Raw genomic sequence first — 27,756 nt, 5'->3', positions numbered from 1 at the left:
TAAATGCCTCTTATTACCGGGTTTAGCGCTTCACCTTGATTTACAAAAATAAATCTGAAGTCTCTTTCATGATCATAAAAATACTGATTGTAACTGTCATGTATTTAATATGTGGTTTGTAATTACATGTAAATTTTTAATAATTTTGTCTTCAACTTTGAAAATACTAATTTATTCAGCTAATATTGAGTTTATCAGTTACAACTAACTAATAATTTACATTATGTCCACTTCTTTAATGTCGGCAGTCCATCTGCGGCTCGCTAAAAATAATTAATCTTTGCACAGATTTTTTTTAAGGTGATATTAGCAGCATTATTTTTTGGGAGTCAGTTGTCTGTATTCAGTCATGCCCCTCAAGGCAGGTTCCATGATGCTGGTGAGGTGCTCTTGATTTAGGGAATTGGATCTGTGCTCCTGTTCCCTGAATTAAGCCTGAATACCTTCCATTTCCCCCCACTTGCGCTGTATAATCCTACGGGTTTAGCACTTCCCCGTGATTATAATAATATTCAGTCATGACTCACTGGGTCGGCGAAGTACACTCGTCCATTATCAACCCCAGAGCAATGTTTCCTAAGAGTAACATGCAAATTTACCTTGCACAATGTAAGTCACAATTTATTAGAACAAGATGAATGAGCATTATAACTATTTGGTAAATATTAATACCAGTGTTGATTATTTATTAATTTTTTTAATGTTTAGTTAGGTTTAATAATGCCAAGTTTCAGTAGGTTAGGTTGGCTGTAATGTTTAAGAAAGGCCTTTTTTTTTATATGTTTATTTTCATGAAAATACACCAACGAACCCCTTTTTATCAGTTTGCACAAATTAAAACTACAGTGGACCCCCGGTTAACGATATTTTTTCACTCCAGAAGTATGTTCAGGTGCCAGTAGTGACCGAATTTGTTCCCATAAGGAATATTGTGAAGTAGATTAGTCCATTTCAGACCCCCAAACATACACGTACAAACGCACTTACATAAATACACTTACATAATTCGTCGCATTCGGAGGTGATCGTTATGCGTGGGTCCACTGTATTTTTCTGTTTCAGAAACCAATTGGTATTAGTCATTTTCAGTTGTAATTATTATAGTGAAACTCAGTCGGGACACTAAACTCAGTATTTACCCTGTATTCGGGTATATAACCCCAACAGCTTTAGTGTTTCCGCCTGATTAAAAAAATTCTTGACGTTCAATATTTTGCTCATGACCAAGGTTACTTGATACAATAATGATTACACTTATATCATGTACTTGTTTTGAAATTAGGAAGCTTGTGGCTATCAAGGCTTCTCTAATCAATATCTAGGCTGCATCCAGCGTTTCCACTGAGCCTACTTCCTTTATTTCTAGTTTATCCATTGGTTAGGCATACATGTGATAATATAGGTGAAATTTTAGTGAACAGTGAAAATCTGTTCAGGAAACTATAGTATTTTCATGTATCTATATGTATCTCTGATAGGTTTCAAGAGTTTTCTTACTCCAAATGCCTGGCCTTGGCCTAGGCTTGTCTGGTGCTTGCCTGGTCAACCAGATTGTTGTTTCTGGTGACCTGCAATCCCACATATCTGTTACAGCTTGGTTGATCTGGTACTTGGCAGAGTAAAGCATTGCATTTCCTCTTGAAGACTTCTACACTTGTTATGGCAGTGTTTCTGGTACCATGGATATTCGCACAATGTTCTCTTATTGTGTCTATGGCCTTTCATTGGGTTTATTGCACACTTTCTTCCTTTTCTCTCACTCCAGTACAGTGGAACCTTGGTACTCAAACTTAATTCGTTCCAAAAGGCTGTTCGAGTGCCAGTCTGTTCGAGTACCAAACAAATTTTTCCCAACTAATTTTCTTATAGGTTGGCTGTTGTCACTAATCCTCTTAGGCTCCATGGTGACATATTCATACAAAAAACAACAAAAAATGCAAAGAAACATGAAATAGTTTACAGCGAAGTTCTGGAAGGTCGTGTTTGTTTGGTTGAGTGCCAAGCAATTGGTCAACTACCGAGCGATTCTTTTTTTATTGAACAAAGCGTTCAAATACCGAATTGTTCGAGTAGGGAGCTGTTCGAGTACCAGGGTTGCACTGTGTATATTGTTTTGGCAGTGTGCATATTTGGGAACAGGCCCTTCAGTATCTAGAACTCCAAGGCATTCCCAATAGTTTAATTTTTTTTTTTTTTGGGGGGGGGGGTGCTCTATGCTGGCCGTCAATTATATTTGAATATGTTCTAGCTCTGCTATTTCTCCTGCTCTGAAGAGAGCAATGAACACCAAACAATGCTTTGCACAAGAGAGCCCAAGTAATTTGAATAGTGGCATCATCAGCACTATTTCCCTTGATTTGAAAGCTCTCATTATCCACCCTGTCATTTTCCTGGCTGTTGTGAAATTTGCCTTATTGTGCTCATTGAACAAAAGGTCATCTGACATTTTCATTCCCAGGTCTGTTTGGTAATATTTTTTATGTTTTGTATACAGTGTCCTTTTTGGGGTGTTCATTCTTTCCATATCTGAGCAGTTGGAACTTGGTACTTTTGAAAATCATGTTGACGTCCACTGCTCATTGAAAGTCTTTGCTAATATCTTTCGGAAATTTCCCATGTTTTCTAGTGAGGTGATTTTCATGCTTATTTTCATATTGCCTACAAATGATCATATGAAACTGTGGCAAGTGTTTTTATCTGTGTCAGCTTTGAAGATAAACAGTAAAGGCACCAGGACTGTGCCTTGGGGTACTGAGTTGTTTTACTTTGTTAATGCTGGATTTTACTTCGTTTACTACCACTTTGTTTTCTATCTGTCAGAAAGTTGAGTGTCCATTTGCCTACTTCCCCATTATACAAATCACGATTATTTTGTGTGCAATTGCCTAATGACCACATTTGTCTAGTGCTTTTGCAAAATACTTGTATACTACATCTGCATTTTGATTTTCTTCTAATACTTCTCTCTCTCTCTCCTATGTGTGGGTTATTTGTGTATCCATCATAGTAGTTTATTACTTGTGAGAAGCATGATCATTCCATTCTCAGTCCATGCTGGCTTGGATTGTGCAGGGCCCCCTCTTTGTAAAATTTTTAATTTTGCATTTTGTCACCCTTTTACTTTCATTAAGTTGCATCATATTGTACTCAACAGGTGAAGGACAAGTCTCCTGCTGAGCTTCAAATAACAGCAGAACAACTCTTAAGAGAAGCCAAGGAAAGAGAGCTTGAAATTGTGCCTCCACCACCACGTCAGAAAATATCTGATCCAGAAGAACTTCAAGAATATCGGTTGAAGAAGAGACGTGCTTTTGAAGATAACATCCGCAAAAATCGAGGAAATATTTCCAATTGGATTAAATATGCAAAGTGGGAAGAGGAACAGCAAGAAATTCGTAGAGCCAGGTAATGTATTTAATGTTTTTTGTGAGAAATTCTTTGATGACCTGCCTGTACAGTATATATAGTATACATTCATTACCAAAAAGTTCACATGCTGATTTCACAGTCATGCAAATTAAACAGTTAATGTTTCCTGTTCTGTTAAACAAGACCTTGTGGAAAGTAAGAAGTCAAGACAACAGGGCACAGTGGAAGCAAGAGTGACAGAAATAGGGACATAAGGATTGTTGTGGAGGTAATGTTGAGGTGGGGATGTGGATGACTCCCCCAATTATTGCTGTATTGTGAAAAGTTAAAGGATACAGACAGCACAAGATGATAGGGCACCTCTTTGCAATTCCCTCATAGCAGTCATTCTTTGGTGAAAATGTTAGCCAGTTTACTATCTACTGTACAGTATTTGGTAATTCTTTTGCACTTTTCTGTTATATGGCACTTATGTGAAATTCATAAAACTGGTTGGTCTTGGTCATCCATTGAATCAATACTAAGGAGGAGAGCAGAGAAAACACTTTTTTTTTTATCTTGATTTTCCTGAATGCAGTCATACTGTTGAATCTATTGGCATTCTACTCCATTTTTTCCACATTTAAATTTCTATTTAATAAATAATTTACATTTCTAGTATTTTTTTTTCTGCTGATTGCTGAGGTAATCATATACATTATTGTTTGTTGGTGCTTAAGTGGAACACACCAGCTTTTGAACAGAAGAAGGAAAACATTAATCAATTACTAGAAAGTGACTGAAATGCATGGAGATTATTCTGTATCAGTGGTTCCCAGACTTTACAAGGCTGCTGTCTCCTTGGCTCCTAGGCCACATTCCTAGTGCCCCTGCCTCATACATATGAACACACCTCTTTCTTGGTATTTGGTTTACTGCAAATTCAAAACAACAACTAATCTAACACTAAACAAGCGTATTTATTTCACAAATAATAATTAACTAAAATAATAATTAATTAAAAGTATTTTCTTTTTGGGGATTTTCTTTCTTTTTTTTTGGGTCACCCTGCCTCGGTGGGAGACGGCCGACTTGTTGAAAAAAAAAAAAATAGTAAACCCATTTATTTAATGATATGAAAGGGTGAATTTTCATCTCACCTGTAACATTATTGTCTTCACAATTTTAATGAGATGGATGTGTTTGGTGCAGGGACATCAGCTTCATAACACCAGGCATGAAGACACTAAGAAGAAGTCTTAGATCCCTGTGTACAGTAATTTTCAGTCTATTTCTTATCTTGGAAAGAAGCTTGGCGACTGTACTGAAGCCATGCTCTACTAAATAAGATGTTGGGAAAGCAATAAATTACATCTTGACTTTGTTCTACACTGCAGGGTAGTGGTCAGAATTTTTTTTTTTTTTTTTTTTTTGTTTTTTGTAACCAAAAATCTTGATACGATTTTTTGAGCTTTAGCCTATGCTCAGTGTCATTTTGTAGTGGAAATCAGTCTTTCCTCCACCATTCCTGTTTCTTCATTGTTGATATCTAGGAACGGACTGATCACCCAGTCTAGTATTTTAATCATTTGAGGGTCTGTCCTGTAGTTCTATGGCTTTGAAGCCTGGGTCCAACCCATAGTTCTACGCCATGAGCTCAGCTCACTCAGATAAGCTGTGATCGGTAAATTGGAGCCTAGATGTGAGAGAATGCATCTATGTGGTAAGTGTGCATCATATAAAACAAATCCTGCAGCATGCAGTGCATAAAGAGAAAACAAGACTGAGACCGTGTTTTTGGATTAAAAGCACGGTATATTTTCATGTTTTTTATAGTTGTACTCATGGTTTCTTGGTCTCATTTGATAGAATTGAAGATATATTACAAAAATGTGTTTTGATTGGTTTTAGTACTGAAAATGGCTTGAAACTGAGCTCAAAGTAGCGGAAATTTCCGATTTTTGCTGATGTTCGAGAGTAAACAAATGACGTCACCCCTCCAATACACGTCAACTGTGGGTCTAATATGCATTAATGAATGTGCTGATATTATTTATACATTTATTACTATACTACATAATAGTAAATCTTCTATTTTTTGGTGTGAATAAAAATTCTTTATGTGAATAAAAAATCAAATAGAATAAAGCCTGAAAACCCAACTAATAAACAGAGGAAATGTTATTTTGGTGCCAGGAATGCCTGCATTGTTTATTCTGGACCCTATTTTGAAATTAGACCACATGACCACAACACAAGACACAGATCTCTTTTTGATATACCTCGCATCCATATCACACTGTGTAAAAACTCTATGCACATAAAGGGCCCCAAAATGTGGACTTTATTACCAGAAGATATTAAAGTAACCCAGTCTGAAAATCAATTTAAGACTTCTCAGAAGCCACTTAATCACCCTAGACTAAATGCTAAATACAGTGGACCCCCGGTTAACGAACTTTTTTCATTCCAGTAGTATGTTCAGGTGCCAGTACTGACGGAATTTTTTCCCATAAGGAATATTGTGAAGTAGATTAGTCCATTTCAGACCCCCAAACATACACGTACAAACGCACTTATATAAATACACTTACATAATTGGTCGCATTTGGAGGTGATCGTTAAGCGGGGGTCCACTGTACTCAGTACACACATACTCACTAATGTACTCCCACATCATAACTTCAACAATCACTTTGAACCTTTTATCCATTGTTGACAGGAATATAATTGAATCATTGTTTTCACAAAAAGCATTTTTGAATATATGAATATATCTTTTGTCTTATACAAATTAGATTCACTTATAATTAATAATCTACTGTACAACTATGAAATAATTACTATCCTACTGTGCAACTATGATATAATCCTTAGTGTTAAGTAGTCTGTAAGCAAATAATATTAAGTTGGCCCATAATGCCTAGGCATAATAGAGGCTCTCTTTGCATTGCAACCCACTATTGCAAATACAAAATCTCAATGTACTTCTTGCAAAGACATAAAATAAATAAATAAATATAAAACTGTCCGAATTACTAATTTCCAATCACTTTATTGGGTAGTTGAAATAGTTGCCTGAGTGATTTCTTGTGTTCAATCGATAAAATACAAGTAGTATACCAGCAAAATAGCTAAGAATTTGGTCGACTGGAGTAATGGGCAAAATTGCCGATGCATAAATATAGCTGATGCAGCAAAATTTGCGACAGCGTAATTTCGTCAGTTTTCCATCAAATTTTGTACTTTTTGTCTTATTACCTTCAGAAAAAGATTATCTACCATTTCATAAGAAAAATAACATAAAAACTTTTTGAAAATTCTTGGACCCTGTGGACAAGTTTGGGATTAGAAGTCTGGACCCTGAAAGGGTTAACCCTTTCAGGGTCTAGACCCCCTGTTCCCAAACTTGTTGTCAAGGTCAAAAATTTTTCCAAAAAACATAAACAAAAAAAAAAAATTGTGAAATGATAGATAATTTTTTTTCTGAAGTTAATGAAATCAAAATTACAAAATTTGATGGAAAACTTACAGAATTATGCTCTCGCAGAGTTAGGGGTCTTGGTGATATTTATGCATCGGCAATTTCACCTACTTTACACCCTATTTTTGGTCATTTCCACTGTTCCAGTCGACCAAACTCATGGCTATTTCTCTAGTATTTCTTCTATTGATTGAATACAAGAAATCTCCCATTTACCTATCTCAACTACCCAATAAAGTGATCAGATTTTTGGTAATTTGGCCAATTTCACACAAAATTCAAAAACTGCCAATTTAAAATTAGGGTCCGGAATAAACAATAGTAAATACGTATAGACATTCCTAGAACTAAAAAAAAAATATTTCCTCTGTTCCTTAGTCACGTCTCCAGACCCCTCTCATATTATGCTTGCTTTCCATTTGGACCGGGACGCAGGGGCATTGATCCTCAGAATGCCCTCTAGGTAGGTAGATACAATAAATGGAAAATTTACTATTATGTTGACTACCACATTATTGTAATAGTTACATCAGTAATGTCAGTTTGTTGGTTTCAGTCCTAAAACCAATCAAAATCATCTCTATTACTGTAATATATCTTCCATTCTGTAATGAGATCAAGACACTGAGATTTTTTTTTTTTTTTTTTTTTTTTTTTTTTTTCCAACAAGTCGGCCGTTTCCCACCGAGGCAGGGTGACCCAAAAAAAAAGAAAGAAAATCCCCAAAAAGAAAATACTTTCATCATCATTCAACACTTTCACCACACTCGCACATTATTACTGTTTTTGCAGAGGTGCTCAGAATACAACACTGAGAATACAACCATAAAAACCACAGGAAAAAACACTGCAAAGTCGCAGTTTTAAACCAAAAACTCAGGGTCAATTTTTTTTTCCTCATTCACTGCATGCTGCTTAGTTTATTATATGGTGCACACTTACTGCATTGACCCATTCTTTCATATCTAGGCCCAAATTTACCGCTCACAGCTTATCTGAGAGAGCTGAGCTCATCACGTAGTACTACGGCATGTCCAGTGAGCTCAAAGACATAGTACTACAGCACAGTCAGTGAGAGGGTTAAGTGCAGAACATGCTACATTTGAACATAGTAAATCAAGGACCTGCTGTATATTAATAGTTGGAGTCATAAAATAAATAAATGATTAAGTGTTAAGGAGATATGTGGGCTTAAAAGATAAAGTAAACCTTTGATATAGCGGACTAATGGGGATGATTGTCTGAGTGTCCGTTAAATCGAAATACGTATATGTAATATTAATATAAATAAAAAAAAAAGTGCTGAAGTGCTCTATTTAATGCCTAATATAAAACTATATATACATTTCAGAGTTATACATATTTCAATAAACATTGAAAATAAAAATAATAATAAACAATTTACCCAGTGAAATTTGCCCATCATTTTAAAAGTCTGTTATATTGGTGTCCTTCATATCGAGGGTTTACTGTAATGAGTTTGAAGCGGAAGGCATCACAGTCGCTCTTTGTTGAAGTTATTATTATTTTTTTTTTTTTTTTTAGACTAAAGAGAAGTTGCAATAATTGTTAAAGTTTGAGACTGTCAGTTAATGAAGGAATGGCTTTACCGTATTTGCTTTTAAATAAAATTACACTATTACATCAAAATAGCTGTCATGCTTTTTGGATTTTTTTTTTTTTTTATCTGTATAAAAATTTTGGACGCTGGGTCAGTCAGTGACTAACCTCAATGATGGATTGCCTAAACTGATTTTGTTTACTAAATTGTCATGGTGTTATTTTTCCAAACAGGTCTGTATATGAGAGAGCTCTGGATGTTGAACACAGAAATATTACATTATGGCTCAAATATGCTGAAATGGAGATGAGGAGCCGACAGGTGAGTTCTCTCTTATTCCATTTCTGAATTTTGAAAAGAGCACAGATGTCTATTGTTCCACCTTATTGACTGACAAAGTTGTTTTGGGATAATTTTATGTAAAGTCATTTAGTTTTAATAAAATAATTCTATTAGTGGGATTGATTTGTGAAGAACCTGCATAGCATGGGCCAACAGGCCTGCTGCAGTGTTCCTCCTTTCTTGTTCTTATGTTTTCTCTTAGCTATAGAAATATTGACTCTTGTTTTTAATTATATGCATGTTGTTTATAATGATTAAAATATTAAAAATATTTTATTTTTTTGTAGCCCCTTTAGCATTTTAAAGCATACTTAAATTACAACCATACTGCAGGTGAACCATGCTCGCAATGTGTGGGACAGAGCTGTCACCATCTTACCACGGGCAAACCAATTCTGGTACAAGTTCACTTATATGGAGGAAATGCTCAAGAATATAGCTGGCTGCAGACAGGTGAGATAACCAGTATTCATAATGTTATACAATACAGTACAATTCAGTAAATCATTTTTATTTCTTTATGCGGTACAATGTAGTTTATGTGCAATAAAACATTGATAGGCACAAAAGAAAACCACTAGTATGCAATGCATTTTGGCCAAACTAATCTTAATGCAATTTTATTGATAAATTTTATTTCTGTATTAAGGATAAATTATTTTAATTATATAATGGAAAAATGGAAATTTAAGTAAAGTGGAGATTTTTCATTTATTAAGTAATATCTAATGCAAAACTAATTGCCTTGTAAGTCATTCATTTTAAAATTGCCCTACTTTCCTCATGTTTTTGCATCACTTTTACCTCTCTGCATCTCCTATTGTCTTTGAAACTTTCCATATTATTCCATAATTTACAACCAACAGAGCAAATTACAGAAACATGCTGCTCCCTTAGCTCAATATACAGATATTTGTAGAAAAATTGGAGGGAAAGGGCAAACTCTGTGGTGCCCAAGACACTATGTAATCCTAATGTGTGAACATGGTTTTTCTGACATGACAAGCTGTTGGAGTGTGAGCAAAGTAATATTTTGTGAAGGGATTCAGGGAAATTGGTCAGTCGGACTTGAGTCCTGGAGGTGGGAAGTACAGTGCCTGTATTCTAAAGGAGGGGTTTAGGGCATTTGCTATTTAGAGGGACATTTAAACTACTATATCTGTGTGCCTCTGGCAAGATAGTGACAGCATGAATGGTGGTGAAAGTGCTTCTCTTCCAGGTTACCCTGCCTCGGTGGAAGACAGCCAGCTTGTTAAAAAAATTCCGTAATCAAATTTGAATGCTGTGAAAGTTAGTTATTTTCCTAAAAAATATTCAGTGGTATTTGTTGATGGTTTAGTAGATAGCTTCATTACTAGTGAAATCTTAAGTGTGACCTAGTCAGCAGCTTTGCTATCAGACTGATGTAATGTTCTTCTAATCTCATTGCCCTTATTACATTCACTGTCTGTCACCATCTTACCTTGATGAGAAAAATTAACGTGAAAATTTATTTTTTTTGCTTAAAATCTTTAACCCTTTCACTGTCGGTGCCATAGTACTACGGCTTGCAAGCCCGTGTTGGTGCTGTAGTATTAAAGCAAAATTCTAGCGGCTTCAAATCTAGTGGGAGAAAGTTGGTAGACCTACATGTGAGAGAATGGGTCTGCGTGGTCAGTGTGCGCAGTATGAAAAAAAATCCTGCAGCATGCAATGCATAACGAGAAAAAAAACTGATCGTGTTTTTAGTTTAAAGCGCCAACTTTAAGGTGTATTTTCGTATGGTATTTATGGTTGTATCTCGTTTTCTTGGTCTCATTTGATAGAATGGAAGATATACTACAGAAATAAAGGTGATTTTGATTGGTTTCACAATGAAAAGTACCTTGAAATTGAGCTCAAAGTAGCAGAAATGTTTGATTTTTGCTGATGTTCAGGAGTAAACAAATGACATCACCATCCAATACGTGTCCAACTGGCCAGTGTAATACACGGTCAGGAATGGGTTGACATTATTTATACAATTAGTACAATAATGCAGTAGCCTGCATAACAGTAAATCTTCTATTTTTTGTGTGAATAAAAATTCAAAATGGAAAGCAAGAGTAATATAAGAGGGGCCTGGAGACATGACTAATGAATAGAGAAAATGTTATTTTAGTGCCAGGAATGTCTGCATTATTTATTCTGGACTCTATTTTGAAATTGGCATATTTTTAAATTTGTGTGAAATTAGCCAAATTGCCAATTTCTGACCACTTTACCTATTTGAAATAGGTAAATTTACCTATTGAAATAGGTAAATGGGCAGTTTCTTTTACTCAGTCGATAGAACAGATGGAGTTCTAGTGAAATAGCTATGAGTATGGTCAACTGGAACAATGTAATTGGCCAAAAATAGGGCTCAAAGTGGGCAAAATTATTGATGTGTATATATCGCTGATGCGTATAGATCACAGAGACTACTAACTTCGTGAGAGGGTAATTCCATAAGTTTTCCATCAAATTTTGTAATTTTGGTGTCATTACCATTGGGAAAAGATTCTCTTATCATTTTATAAGAAAAAATAATTTTTATTTTTTTTTTTCCTGAAAATTCTTCGAAACTGAGAGCAAGTTTGTGAGCAGGGGTCTCGACAGTGAAAGGGTTAATAGTACCAAAGACACAACTACCTTAAGTCCTTCTTTTATACAACATTCACTCAACATTGGGCTTTTTCAAGTACATAACAGACATGAGACACAATGATAAATGATAAAAGTGTGTTTCTAGAAAGTATGGTTTACACACATTTCAGAAAAAGATGACATTATGGACATACTTAATAGAAAACTCCTGGTTATGCAGAGTATTTTGGGCAACCTTAAAATAATCTTGTAACTTTTCATAACTTGTAACTAATGGTGTCTTAGGTAGCAGGTTATTAGACGGCAGCCTCCCAGCAAGGTACTGCCATCCTTGCATGTGAGTGTAAAATGGAAGCCTGTAATTGTTTTACATGATGGTAGGATTGCTGGTGTCTTTTTATCTGTTTCATAAGCATGCAAGATTTCAGGTACACCTTGCTACATCTACTTAGTCTTAGGTCATACTGCACATGCATGTACAAGCATATAGATGTACACATCCCTCTGGGTTTTCTTCTATTTTCTTACTGGTTCTTGTTCTTGTTTATTTCCTCTTATCTCCATGGGGAAGTGGAACAGAATTCTTCCTCTGTAAACCGTGCTGTAAACCCCTTCTGTATACATTACTCAAGTTAAAAAAGAGAAACTTTTGTTTTTGGGCCACCCTGCTTTGGTGGGATATGGCCAGTTTGTTGAAAGGAGAACAACTAATACTGTAATTTTTGCAAGTAATTTGTTGGAGGTTTAAGTAAAACAATTTGCTATAATGTTTGTTAAGGTTATTGCAAATATTGGTCAGTTACAAATGCAACTACTGAATACATACTGTCTTGGGCAGCACTTAGTCTTTACTATATTAAAATTTATTCAGTTAACTCAAAATACAAGATACAATAATGGTTTAAATAGTCCACAGGGAGTGACATCACTTGTTCAGGTGTCACATGCTTAGGTGTAGGTAAAACTACATGAGTGTGGAAGACACACTGCAGGACACCAACTGACCTATGTTCTGTTAACAATGCTTTGAAACTATATCCTCTGTGATAGTTAACAAAGTTGACATACCATTGTTTTATTTGATGATATTGGTTACTTTAATAACAAATGATTCCAGGCATCTTTTCATTTTGTTGTGTTTTTTGGTATAGTAGTTTAGCTTTATTCCACACTAAGAGGTGTGAATGTAAGTTGTGATGCTGTATGCAGGTGCTATTGGTATTGTCTATTCTAAGAGCATTCTGTTCAAGTAGATGGATTGGTAGATGTCTAACTGTTTCCTCAATGTATACATGATCACAGTTGAATTCTGTACACTCCTGCTCCCTTGGATTTGACATATGGGACTCAACGAGAACCACAGTAATATATACCAGTCTTAAGGATGCAGGATTGTGTAGAATTCTGCAATGTGGTTGTGATCAGGTATACATTGGTAAGACAACCAGAAATCTACAAGTCAGTCTACAGGAACACCGTTATTGCTCTTAGAATATACAACACTAGTAAAGTCTGTGTACAGCATCACAACTTACATTCAGCTTATGACATGATGTGTTTACTTTATTAACCCTTTGACTGTTTTCGACGTATAAATACGTCTTACGAGCCAATGTTTCTGACGTATATATACTCAATAATTCTAGCGGCTTCAAATCAAGTGGGAGAAAGCTGGTAGGCCCACATGTGAGAGAATGGGTCTGTGTGGTCAGTGTGCACCACATAAAAAAAATCCTGCAGCACACATTGCGTAATGAGAAAAAAAAAACTCTGATCGTTTTTTTGGAATAAAACGCCGACTTTGAGGTGTATTTTCGTATAGTATTTATCGTTGTATTCGCGTTTTCATGGTCTTAGGTGATAAAATGGAAAACATGTTACAGAAATGGAGATGATTTTCGTTACTTTTACGATGAAAACGACGTTGAAACTGAGCTCAAAGTAGCGGAAATGTTCGATTTTTACCAATGTTCAAGAGTAAATAAATCACACCACACGTCCAATACACGTCAACTGGGGAGTCTAATATTCTTTCACTAGTGCACTGATATTATTTATACCATTTTTACAATAATGCAGTCGTCTGTATAACAGTAAATTTTGTATTTTTTTGTATGAATAAAAAATCAAAATAGAAAGCAATAATAATATAAGAGGGGGCTAGAGATGTGACTAATGAACAGAGCATATGTTATTTTAGTGCCACGAATGTCTACCTTGTTTATTCTGGACCCTATTTTGAAATTGGCATCTTTTTTATTTTGCGTGAAATTGGCCAAATTGCCAATTTCTGATCACCATATTGGGTAGTCCAAATTAGTAAATGGGAGGTTTCTTGTACTCAGCTGATAGATAAAATGGAGTTCTAAAGAAATAGCTATGAGTTTGGTCAACTGGAACAATGGAATTGGCTGAAAATTGGGCTCAAAGTCGGCGAAATCGCCGATACGCATATGTCGCCGAGACCGCTAACTTCACGGGAGCATAATTCCACGAGTTTTCGACCAAATTTCGAACTTTTGGTGTCATTACCATCGGGAAAAGATTCTCTATCATTTCATAAGAAAAATAATTTTTTTTTTTTTTTCAAAAATTGAGCGACATAGAATGACAGTTTCAGAGAGGGGCCTGAAACAGTCAAAGGGTTAACTATCACAGAGCATATTGTTTTAAACATAGTTAACTGAAGGATTCAATGATTATGTGGAGTAAAATAAAGATTGGATGTGAAAAGTGGGTTATAGTAAGTGTGTATGCACCTGGAGAAGAGAGAAGTGTAGAGGAGAGAGAGAGATTTTGGGAAATGTTGAGTGAATGCATGGGGAGTTTTGAATCAAGTGTGAGAGTAATGGTGGTTGGGGATTTCAATGCTAAAGTGGGTAAAAATGTTTTGGGGGGGAGTAGTAGGTATATTTGGGGTGCCAGGGGTAAATGTAAATGGGGAGCCTTTAATTGAGCTATGTGTAGAAAGAGGTTTGGTAATAAGTAATACATATTTTATGAAAAAGAGGTTAAATAAATATACAAGGTATGATGCAGCACATAATGAAAGTAGTTTGTTAGATTATGTATTGGTGGATAAAAGGTTGATGGGTAGGCTCCAGGATGTACATGTTTATAGAGGGGCAACTGATATATCGGATCATTATTTAGTTGTAGCTACAGTTAGAGTAAGAGGTAGATGGGAAAAGAGGAAGGTGGCAACAACAAGTAAGAGGGAGGTGAAAGTGTATAAACTAAGGGAGGAGGAAGTTCAGGTGAGATATAAGTGACTATTGGCAGAAAGGTGGGCTAGTGCAAAGATGAGTAGTGGGGGGGTTGAAGAGGGTTGGAATAGTTTTAAAAATGCAGTATTAGAATGTGGGGCAGAAGTTTGTGGTTATAGGAGGGTGGGGGCAGGAGGAAAGAGGAGTGATTGGTGGAGTGATGAAGTAAAGGGTGCGATAAAAGAGAAAAAGGTAGCTTATGAGAGGTTTTTACAAAGCAGAAGTGTTATAAGAAGAGCAGAGTATATGGAGAGTAAAAGAAAGGTGAAGAGAGTGGTGAGAGAGTGCAAAAGGAGAGCAGATGATAGAGTGGGAGAGGCACTGTCAAGAAATTTTAATGAAAATAAAAAAAAAATTTTGGAGTGAGTTAAGCAAGTTAAGAAAGCCTTGGGAAAGTATGGATTTGTCTATTAAAAAAAGAGTAGGGGAGTTAATAGATGGGGAGAGGGAGGTATTAGGTAGATGGCGAGAATATTTTGAGGAACTTTTAAATGTTGAGGAAGAAAGGGAGGCTGTAATTTCATGCACTGGCCAGGGAGGTATACCATCTTTTAGGAGTGAAGAAGAGCAGAATGTAAGTGTGGGGGAGGTACATGAGGCATTACGTAGAATGAAAGGGGGTAAAGCAGCTGGAACTGATGGGATCATGACAGAAATGTTAAAAGCATGGGGGGATATAGTGTTGGAGTGGTTGGTACTTTTGTTTAATAAATGTATGAAAGAGGGGAAGGTACCTAGGGATTGGCAGAGGGCATGTATAGTCCCTTTATATAAAGGGAAAGGGGACAAAAGAGATTGTAAAAATTATAGAGGAATAAGTTTACTGAGTATACCAGGAAAAGTGTACGGTAGGGTTACAATTGAAAGAATTAGAGGTAAGACAGAATGTTGGATTGCGGATGAGCAAGGTGGTTTCAGAGTGGGTAGGGGATGTGTAGATCAAGTGTTTACATTGAAGCATATATGTGAACAGTATTTAGATAAAGGTAGGGAAGTTTTTATTGCATTTATGGATTTAGAAAAGGCATATGATAGAGTGGATAGAGGAGCAATATGGCAGATGTTGCAAGTATATGGAATAGGTGGTAAGTTACTAAATGCTGTAAAGAGTTTTTATGAGGATAGTGAGGCTCAGGTTAGGGTGTGTAGAAAAGAGGGAGACTACTTCCCGATAAAAGTAGGTCTTAGACAGGGATGTGTAATGTCACCATGGTTGTTTAATATATTTCTAGATGGGGTTGTAAAAGAAGTAAATGCCAGGGTGTTCGGGAGAGGGGTGGGATTAAATTATGGGGAATCAAATTCAAAATGGGAATTGACACAGTTACTTTTTGCTGATGATACTGTGCTTATGGGAGATTCTAAAGAAAAATTGCAAAGGTTAGTGGATGAGTTTGGGAATGTGTGTAAAGGTAGAAAGTTGAAAGTGAACATAGAAAAGAGTAAGGTGATGAGGGTATCAAATGATTTAGATAAAGAAAAATTGGATATCAAATTGGGGAGGAGGAATATGGAAGAAGTGAATGTTTTCAGATACTTGGGAGTTGACATGTCGGCAGATGGATTTATGAAGGATGAGGTTAATCATAGAATTGATGAGGGAAAAAAGGTGAGTGGTGCGTTGAGGTATATGTGGAGTCAAAAAAACGTTATCTATGGAGGCAAAGAAGGGAATGTATGAAAGTATAGTACTACCAACACTCTTATATGGATGTGAAGCTTGGGTGGTAAATGCAGCAGCGAGGAGACAGTTGGAGGCAGTGGAGATGTCCTGTCTAAGGGCAATGTGTGGTGTAAATATTGTGCAGAAAATTCGGAGTGTAGAAATTAGGAAAAGGTGTGGAGTTAATAAAAGTATTAGTCAGAGGGCAGAAGAGGGGTTGTTGAGGTGGTTTGGTCATTTAGAGAGAATGGATCAAAGTAGAATGACATGGAAAGCATATAAATCTATAGGGGAAGGAAGGCGGGGTAGGAGTCATCCTCGAAAGGGTTGAAGAAAGGGGGTAAAGGAGGTTTTATGGGCGAGGGGCTTGGACTTCCAGCAAGCGTGCGTGAGCGTGTTAGATAGGAGTGAATGGAGACGAATGGTATTTGGGACCTGACGATCTGTTGGAGTGTGAGCAGTGTAATATTTAGTGAAGGGATTCAGGGAAACCGGTTATTTTCATATAGTTGGACTTGGGTCCTGGAAATGGGAAGTACAATGCCTGCACTTTAAAGGAGGGGTTTGGGATATTGGCAGTTTGGAGGGATATGTTGTGTATCTTTATACATATATGCTTCTAAACTGTTGTATTCTGAGCACCTCTGCTAAAACAGTGATTATGTGTGAGTGTGGTGAAAGTGTTGAATGATGATGTAAGTATTTTCTTTTTGGGGATTTTCTTTCTTTTTTGGGTCACCCTGCCTCGGTGGGAGATGGCCAACTTGTTGAAAAAAAAAAACTGAAGATGGGCCAGTAGGCCTCCTGCAGTGTGCCGTTCATGCTCCAGTAGTTTCACATAACCTAAGTATGTGACACCTTAACAAGTAGCGTTACTCCCTGTAGACTATTTAGTTTCTCACGTCTGCTATGTACTTGAAAAAGTCCAATGTTGAATGGAACGCTGTACAATTAAAGGTCTTCACTGCAGTTATGTATCTGTTACCTGCTGTTGGCAAAATGTTGCCAAAAATCTTTCATGGTCACTTCTCCACTATGAATCAAGTAACACTCCAGTATCCAGTTTCGTGAGGAATGAGTTATTTTTTTCCTGAGTTAATTTCTTTAATAGAGCATGTGCATTCTTGATATTGTGAGGGTTTGATACTCTTTTTAGCAGCTTTCATACACATCTTTATCAAAAATGTAAGATGTAGAACTATCATTCTCATTTAACATTTTGGCTGAATAAGACTTATTTCTGTATAAAGCTGTGAAATATTCTTCAAGTGTTCATTTGGTTCACCTGAACACAAACTCTAGTTTAGTTTAACATAAGTTGACTTAAGTGCCAAAAGTTCCACTCACAGCTTAGTCTGTTAGCTCTGCCATAACCGACTTTACAATAATTTTTCAGACTGCTCTTTGTAGGTTGTTGTTATGCAGTTTCCATTATATATATTCAGGTGAACACTGTATGTGTCTGTACTGTATTAAGATTTGTTCTGTACCTTAAAGTTCTTGTAATAATACATTTTATTATTTTTTTTATTATCACACTGGCCGATTCCCACCAAGGCAGGGTGGCCCGAAAAAGAAAAACTTTCACCATCATTCACTCCATCACTGTCTTGCCAGAAGGGTGCTTTACACTACAGTTTTTAAACTGCAACATTAACACCCCTCCTTCAGAGTGCAGGCACTGTACTTCCCATCTCCAGGACTCAAGTCTGGCCTGCCGGTTTCCCTGATCCCCTTCATAAATGTTACTTTGCTCACACTCCAACAGCACGTCAAGTATTAAAAACCATTTGTCTCCATTCACTCCTATCAAACACGCTCACGCATGCCTGCTGGAAGTCCAAGCCCCTCGCACACAAAACCTCCTTTACCCCCTCTCTCCAACCTTTCCTAGGCCGACCCCTACCCTGCCTTCCTTCCACTACAGACTGATACACTCTTGAAGTCATTCTGTTTCGCTCCATTCTCTCTACATGTCCGAACCACCTCAACAACCCTTCCTCAGCCCTCTGGACAACAGTTTTGGTAATCCCGCACCTCCTCCTAACTTCCAAACTACGAATTCTCTGCATTATATTCACACCACACATTGCTCTCAGACATGACATCTCCACTGCCTCCAGCCTTCTCCTCACTGCAACATTCATCACCCATGCTTCACACCTATATAAGAGCGTTGGTAAAACTATACTCTCATACATTCCCCTCTTTGCCTCCAAGGACAAAGTTCTTTGTCTCCACAGACTCCTAAGTGCACCACTCACTCTTTTCCCCTCATCAATTCTATGATTCACCTCATCTTTCATAGACCCATCCGCTGACACGTCCACTCCCAAATATCTGAATACATTCACCTCCTCCATACTCTCTCCCTCCAATCTGATATTCAATCTTTCATCACCTAATCTTTTTGTTATCCTCATAACCTTACTCTTTCCTGTATTCACCTTTAATTTTCTTCTTTTGCACACCCTACCAAATTCATCCACCAATCTCTGCAACTTCTCTTCAGAATCTCCCAAGAGCACAGTGTCATCCGCAAAGAGCAGCTGTGACAACTCCCACTTTGTGTGTGATTCTTTATCTTTTAACTCCATGCCTCTAGCCAAGACCCTCGCATTTACTTCTCTTACAACCCCATCTATAAATATATTAAACAACCACGGTGACATCACACATCCTTGTCTAAGGCCTACTTTTACTGGGAAAAAATTTCTCTCTTTCCTACATACTCTAACTTGAGCCTCACTATCCTCGTAAAAACTCTTCACTGCTTTCAGTAACCTACCTCCTACACCATACACTTGCAACATCTGCCACATTGCCCCCGTATCTACCCTGTCATACACCTTTTCCAAATCCATAAATGCCACAAAGACCTCTTTAGCCTTATCTAAATACTGTTCACTTATATGTTTCACTGTAAACACCTGGTCCACACACCCCCTACCTTTCCTAAAGCCTCCTTGTTCATCTGCTATCCTATTCTCCGTCTTACTCTTAATTCTTTCAATAATAACTCTACCATACACTTTACCAGGTATACTCAGCAGACTTATCCCCCTATAATTTTTGCACTCTCTTTTATCCCCTTTGCCTTTATACAAAGGAACTATGCATGCTCTCTGCCAATCCCTAGGTACCTTACCCTCTTCCCTACATTTATTAAATAATTGCACCAACCACTCCAAAACTATATCCCCACCTGCTTTTAACATTTCTATCTTTATCCCATCAATCCCGGCTGCCTTACCCCCTTTCATTTTACCTACTGCCTCACGAACTTCCCCCACACTCACAACTGGCTCTTCCTCACTCCTACAAGATGTTATTCCTCCTTGTCCTATACACGAAATTACAGCTTCCCTAACTTCATCAACATTTAACAATTCCTCAAAATATTCCCTCCATCTTCCCAATACCTCTAACTCTCCATTTAATAACTCTCCTCTCCTATTTTTAACTGACAAATCCATTTGTTCTCTAGGCTTTCTTAACTTGTTAATCTCACTCCAAAACTTTTTCTTATTTTCAACAAAATTTGTTGATAACATCTCACCCACTCTCTCATTTGCTCTCTTTTTACATTGCTTCACCACTCTCTTAACCTCTCTCTTTTTCTCCATATACTGTTCCCTCCTTGCATCACTTCTACTTTGTAAAAACTTCTCATATGCTAACTTTTTCTCCCTTACTACTCTCTTTACATCATCATTCCACAATCGCTCCTCTTCCCTCCCGCACCCACTTTCCTGTAACCACAAACTTCTGCTGAACACTCTAACACTACATTTTCAAACCTACCCCATACCTCTTCGACCCCATTGCCTATGCTCTCATTTGCCCATCTATCCTCCAATAGCTGTTTATATCTTACCCTAACTGCCTCCTCTTTTAGTTTATAAACCTTCACCTCTCTCTTCCCTGATACTTCTATTCTCCTTGTATCCCATCTACCTTTTACTCTCAGTGTAGCTACAACTAGAAAGTGATCTGATATATCTGTGGCCCCTCTATAAACATGTACATCCTGAAGTCTACTCAACAGTCTTTTATCTACCAATACATAATCCAACAAACTACTGTCATTTCGCCCTACATCATATCTTGTATACTTATTTATCCTCTTTTTCTTAAAATATGTATTACCTATAACTAAACCCCTTTCTATACAAAGTTCAATCAAAGGGCTCCCATTATCATTTACACCTGGCACCCCAAACTTACCTACCAATACATGTAAAGAGAATTCTCCTTCATTACTTATCAAAGAAGGACAGTTGTCAATATTAACAAGATACATCCTTGCATATTCTGTTTAAATTTGTTTTGGCTTACTCCCTCAGTATTTTAAACCTGAATGCATACACACATCCATTAGAGCTTATTTAACCTTAACTTTGACTGGAGATAATAGAGGTAATTAAGAAAGTTTTGGTCTATTCTTTAAGTTCAGGCAACATATTGGCAAACACACTGATAACAGATTATTCAGTAAGAGTTGTGTCAAAAGGTGTATGACAAATCCAGTAAAGTTGATGTGAGTACAGTGACTGTTGCATCACTGCAAAATGCTATATGTTTTTAACCTGCTTGTAACATAGGTAGTGACTAGTGCAGCAATAATACTGAAGCCATTGAAAGGAAACTTGATGGGTTTCTACAGAAGTAGACTGGAACAGGAGCAGTATGGTTGGTCAGGCAGTCACAGGTCATCTTGCATCAGACTTGGCTGTTGGAGCAAATGCATCAGCGAAAGTTTCTTTCCCTAGCTGTGATGCAGAACTTCATTGTCAGAGGGAACAAAGCTGACCTAATTTGCCCGAAATGCTCTGCATAACAAGTAGCTCTCTGTATAGTAGTATGTCATTGATGTCAGCTAGGCCTGTATACCTTGTACAAGTACTTGTAGAAATGAAGATACATATTTTTTTTTTTTTCAACAAACCGGCCGTATCCCACCAAGGCAGGGTGGCCCAAAAGGAAAAACGAAAGTTTTCATTTTACATTTAGTAATACAGTGGACCCCCGGTTAACGATATTTTTCCATTCCAGAAGTATGTTCAGGTGCCAGTACTGACCGAATTTGTTCCCATAAGGAATATTGTGAAGTAGATTAGTCCATTTCAGACCCCCAAACATACACGTACAAATGCACTTACATAAATACACTTACATAATTGGTCGCATTGGGAGGTGATCGTTAAGCGGGGGTCCACTGTATATACAGGAGAAGGGGTGACTAGCCCCTTGCTCCTGGCATTTTAGTCGCCTCTTACAACACACATTTCTTACAGAGGAAGAATTCTGTTCCACTTTCGAATGGATGTAAGAGGAAATAAAGAAGAACAAGAACTAGAAAGAAAATAGAAGAAAACCCAGCGGGGTGTGCATATATATGTTTGTACATGTATGTGTAGTGCGACCTAAGTGTAAGTAGAAGTAGCAAGACGTACCTGAAATCTTGCATGTGTATGAGACAGAAAAAAAAAACACCAGCAATCCTACCATTGTGTAAAACAATTATAGGCTTCCGTTGTACACTCACTTGGCAGGACAGTAGTACCTCCCTGGGCGGTTGCTGTCTACCAACCTACTACCTAGAATTATTATTATTATTTTTATTATTATTATAATACTAATGAAGGGTTATAGATGTAAAGAATTGCAACTACTCTCCCCTTCCTAAAATCAAACTTGATTACCTGTCATTACCCTACAGGTTTAGCTCCTCTCTACAAATATAACAATTTCATTAATAATAATAATGATAATTAAAATAATTTTTTATTTACATGCCGGCCATCTCCAGTAGAGGCAGGGTGATCTGAAAAAGAAGCAAAAGTTTTTCTTCTTTTTACATTTAGGAATAAAAAAATTATACAGGAGAAAGGATTACTAGCCACTTCTTCATGGCATTTTAATATTTTAATAGTAATAATAATAATAATAATCTATTGATTGTCTGATTTATTCTACACAGTTAACAAAGTAGCATAATTTATTTCAGTTGCAACATCTTTTGTTTCTTGTTAAATATTTTTGTTTGTTTCTTTTTGACCCAAAAAAGAAAGAAAAACATTCACCGTCATTCACTCATAATCACAACCTTTGCAGACGCACTCATATACGATAGTTTAGATGTCACTCCAAGCAGTCAATTATCCCAAACCCCTCCTTTAAAGTGAAGGCATTGTACTTCCCACCTCCAGGACTCATGTTCGGCTAACTGGTTTCCCTGAATCGCTTCACTAAATATTGCCCTGCTCACACTCCAACAGCTCGTCTGGTCCCAAAAGCCATTTGTCTCAATTCACTCCTATCTAACACACACACATACCTGTTGTATGTCCAAGCCCCTTGCACACAAAACCTCTTTTATCCTTCCCCTCCATCCTTTCCTAGGATGACCCCCTACCCCTCCTCCCCTCCACTACAGATTTATACACCCTCCAAGTCATCCTATTTTCCTTCATCCTCTCTAAATGACTAAACCACCTCAACAACCCCTCTTCAGCCCTCTGAATAATACTTTTAGGAGCTCCACACCTCCTCCTAATTTTCACACTACGAATTCTCTGCATAATATTTGCACCACAAATTGCCCTTTGATGTGAAAGTGTACTACTATACTCTCATACATTCCATTTTTTGCCTGTGTGTATAAAATTTTTTGTCTCCATATATACCTCAATGCACCACTCACCTTTTTTTCCTTCATCAATTCTATGGTTAACCTCATCCTTCATAAACCCATCTGCTGACAAGTCTACTTCCAAACATCTGAGCACATTCACTTCTTCCATACTCCCTCCTTCCAATGTGATGTCCAGATTTTCTTTAGTTAACTCGTTTCAACCCCTCATCACCTTATTATATCACCTTTCTATATCACCTTAATATATGTTCCATAATCCCAGGTTGTTTATTATGTTGCAGGTTTTTGAGCGTTGGATGGAATGGGAACCTGATGAACAGGCCTGGCTCACTTATATCAAATTTGAGCTTCGTTATAAGGAATTGGATAGAGCTAGAGCAATCTATGAACGTTTTGTTTATGTCCATCCTGAACCAAAATATTGGATTAAATATGCACATTTTGAAGAGAACCACAGCTACATTCAGAGTGCTCGACGTGTCTATGAACGTGCTATACAGTTCTTTGGAGATGATCACTTGGATGAGAGCTTATTTATTGCCTTTGCTAAATTTGAGGAAGGTCAAAAGGAGCACGATCGAGCCAGAGTTATTTACCGGTATGCTCTTGATCATATGCCAAAAGAAAAGTGCTCAACTCTCTACAATGAGTATACCCGGCATGAAAAAAAATATGGAGATAAGTCATCAATTGACGATGTCATCACCAGCAAGAGAAAATTTCAATATGAAGAAGCAGTGAAGACAAATCCTCATGATTATGACACATGGTTTGACTATGTTCGGATGTTGGAGGCAGATGGCAATGTGGATCTTATTCGAGAAACATATGAGAGAGCAATTGCCTGTGTTCCACCCTTAAAGGTTAGTGCACATATTATTATTTGTCAATTATCTTGTAAATTCTCTCACTGGTATCCACTGCCTTCTATCATGACAGCTCGTACAGTATCTTGCACTAGTAAGTTTATTAAATATTTAAAAGCGCTATGAAATTCACTGTGTATATTATGTACCTTTATCAGTATAATTAAAAATTATATATTTATCAGTAATGAGCTTTTGGACTTTTATTTTTATTTCACTGACTCTGAAGACTAAGAGGCTGTTTCATTTTTTAACTTGGTAGCCGTCTCTTACCAAGGAGAGGCAACCCAAAGAAGAAAACACCTCCAGGACTGGTGGCATTAACCAGTTTTTCCTAAATCCATTCTTAAAAGTTAACCAGCTACACTCCCATAGCATGTCCATTAAAAATCCACGTGTTTCCATGCACTTCTATCTAACAGGCTTACATAACCTAATGGATGCCCAAGCCCCTGTAATCATTCCTAGAATGACCCCCTCCCCTTCCTACCTTCCACCCCAGATTTATACACCCTCTTCATCAACCTGTCCCACTTCATCCTATCTACATGCTCAAACCACCTTAACAACCTCTCTTTAGCCCTCTGAATTAGACCCTTGACCACCCCACATCTTTTAATTTCTGCACTGTAAATTCTTTGCATGATATTCAGACTACACATTACTCTCAAACATGACATCTCTGCTGTCTCTGGCCTCCTTTTTGTGGCAGCATTCAAAATCCATACCTCATACTCTTTTAATACATTAATACATTGCTTTTTTTGTCTTCATAGATGAACTTCTTTATTTTCATAAATACTTCACGACACTACCAACCTTTATTTCCCTCATCTATTCTGTGGTTCACATCATCTTTCATAGACTCATTTTCTGACATGTCCACTCATTGATATATAAATGCATCCACCATTGCTTAGTCTTTTTGTTACCTTCATTATCTTGCTCTTTTTCTACATTCATTTTAGTTTCCTTTTTCATAACCCTCTTAAATTAATCTGCCAAGCTTTGTAATTTGACTTCAAAATCCCATGATGGAACTACCATCAGCAAAGAGTAACTTTGTTAATTCCCACTTTGTATCAGACCCAACATCTTTTAATCCCACACCCCTTTCCCAGCACCCTAGCATTTACTCGTTTTACAGCCTTGTATGTAAACATATTAAACAACCATGGTGACATCACATCTCTTTATCATAGTCCTATTTTCACTGGAAAATAGTTTCCCTCCCTATTAAGTGCCTTACCCTGAGCCTCAGTCTCTTCATAAAAACTCTTTAACCACTTTTAGTAACCTACTATGTATTCCATACATTTGCAACATCTGCCCCACTGCTTCTCTGTCCACCCAGTCATGTGCCTTTTTTAGTCCATAATGCAACAACTCCTTACTATCTAAATACTGCTCACTTTTATTCTTCACTCTACAGTAAACACTTGGTCTATACTTCCCCTGCCCTTCCTAACTCCTCCCTGTTCCACTTCAATCCTACATTTTGTCTTGTCCCTAACCATTTCAATAATAATTTTTCCATAAACTTTACCCAGTATGCCTGGCAGGCTTTTTATTTTTTTTTAACACACCAGCCATCTCCCACTGAGGTTGGGTGACCTGAAGAAGAAGAAACATTTTTACCATCATTTTCTCTATCACTGTCTTGCCAGAGATGCTCCAGTACTACAGTTTAGATGCCCCACCAGACTTCAGATATTCCCACCCATCCTTCAGGCTTATCCCCCTGTAATTCACACATTCTCTTTTGTCCCCCCTTTTCTTAAAAATGGAACTATGCATGCTCTCTGCCAGTCCTTTGATACCTTCCCTTCTTTAATGCATATATTGAACGAACACACCAACCACTCCAACACTATATCTCTACCTGCTTTATACGTCTCTGTCTTAAACCCGTCTATCTCACCTGTTGTAGCACCTTTTCATTTTACCCCCTATGTACTTTCGCCACATCCACCTCCAACTTCTCCTTATTCCTATACGATGTTTTCTCTCTGTGCCCCATGCATGAAATCACTGCCTTCCCTTCATCACTAATATTCATCAAAATATCCTTTCCATCAAAATATCTTTTCCATCAACGTGTTCTTTCCATACTTCCAGTGCCTCCACTTCCCCATTTAAAATCTCTCTTATTCTTAGCAAAATTTCCTGATAAAGTTTATCATATTTGCATTGTTAAAATCTCTTACATGCTATTTTTTTTCTATCTTGTCACCCTCTTTACCTTATTATTCCACTAGTTGCCCCTTTTACCACCTGCACCCATCCTTTTTTTACCCAGAGACTTACACTGCACACTCTATGAATGCAATCTTAGATTTACCTCAATCACCTCCTCATTCTAGTCCACCTTCCTCTAGTAATTCCTTATATATTTTCTGAAGCTATTGCCTCCCTTAATGAGAGAGTGGGTGAGATGTTATCAACAAATTTTGTTGAAAATAAGAAAAAGTTTTGGAGTGAGATTAACAAGTTAAGGAAGCCTAGAGAGCAAATGGATTTGTCAGTTAAAAATAGGAGAGGAGAGTTATTAAATGGAGAGTTAGAGGTATTGGGAAGATGGAGGGAATATTTTGAGGAATTGTTAAATGTTGATGAAGATAGGGAAGCTGTGATTTCATGTATAGGGCAAGGAGGAATAACATCTTGTAGGAGTGAGGAAGAGCCAGTTGTGAGTGTGGGGGAAGTTCATGAGGCAGTAGGTAAAATGAAAGGGGGTAAGGCAGCCAGGATTGATGGGATGAAGATAGAAATGTTAAAAGCAGGTGAGGATATAGTTTTGGAGTGGTTGGTGCAATTATTTAATAAATGTATGGATGAGGGTAAGGTACCTAGGGATTGGCAGAGAGCATGCATAGTTCCTTTGTATAAAGGCAAAGGGGACAAAAGAGAGTGCAAAAGTTATAGGGGGATAAGTCTGTTGAGTATACCTGGTAAAGTGTATGGTAGAGTTATTATTGAAAGAATTAAGAGTAAGACGGAGAATAGGATAGCAGATGAACAAGGAGGCTTTAGAAAAGGTAGGGGGTGTGTGGACCAGGTGTTTACAGTGAAACATATAAGTGAACAGTATTTAGATAAGGCTAAAGAGGTCTTTGTGGCATTTATGGATTTGGAAAAGGCATATGACAGGGTGGATAGGGGGGCAATGTGGCAGATGGAAATAAATGGTATAAAATACCGACACAATGGAAATATAAATACAAATGCAGTATAATGTGATCCTTTATTGACTACATTTCGCCCACACAGTGGGCTTTTTCAAGTCACAAACTGTTTGTGACTTGAAAAAGCCCACTGTGTGGGCGAAACGTAGTCAATAAAGGATCACATTATACTGCATTTGTGTTTATATTTCCAATGTGGCAGATGTTGCAGGTGTATGGTATAGGAGGTAGGTTACTGAAAGCAGTGAAGAGTTTTTACGAGGATAGTGAGGCTCAAGTAGTATGTAGGAAAGAGGGAAATTATTTCCCAGTAAAAGTAGGCCTTAGACAAGGATGTGTGATGTCACCGTGGTTGTTTAATATATTTATAGATGGAGTTGTAAGAGAAGTAAATGCCAGGGTCTTGGCAAGAGGCGTGGAGTTAAAAGATAAAGAATCACACACAAAGTGGGAGTTGTCACAGTTGCTCTTTGCTGATGACACTGTGCTCTTGGGAGATTCTGAAGAGAAGTTGCAGAGATTGGTGGATGAATTTGGTAGGGTATGCAAAAGAAGAAAATTAAAAGTGAATACAGGAAAGAGTAAGGTTATGAGGATAACAAAAAGATTAGGTGATGGAAGATTGGATATCAGATTGGAGGGAGAGAGTATGGAGGAGGTGAATGTATTCAGATATTTGGGAGTGGACGTGTCAGCGGATGGGTCTATGAAAGATGAGGTGAATCATAGAATTGATGAGGGGAAAAGGGTGAGTTGTGCACTTAGGAGTCTGTGGA

General features: G+C 37.3%; 1 protein-coding gene across 1 annotated transcript in view; it reads left to right on the top strand.

Moving 5' to 3' along the window:
* Positions 1-27,756, top strand: part of crn (pre-mRNA splicing factor crn) — a 56,264-nt gene that overhangs the window by 623 nt on the left and 27,885 nt on the right. The window contains exons 2-5 of the mRNA XM_070098037.1: positions 3,155-3,405; positions 8,627-8,714; positions 9,069-9,188; positions 23,211-23,792. Of these exons, the coding sequence (XP_069954138.1) occupies positions 3,155-3,405; positions 8,627-8,714; positions 9,069-9,188; positions 23,211-23,792 (1,041 nt within the window). The remainder of the gene's footprint in view (positions 1-3,154; positions 3,406-8,626; positions 8,715-9,068; positions 9,189-23,210; positions 23,793-27,756) is intronic.

Source organism: Cherax quadricarinatus, chromosome 60, assembly GCF_038502225.1.
Source record: "Cherax quadricarinatus isolate ZL_2023a chromosome 60, ASM3850222v1, whole genome shotgun sequence".
Taxonomy (NCBI): Eukaryota; Metazoa; Arthropoda; class Malacostraca; order Decapoda; family Parastacidae; genus Cherax; species Cherax quadricarinatus.
Note: the sequence above shows the minus strand (reverse complement) of the source record. Positions and strands in the feature narration are given on the sequence as shown.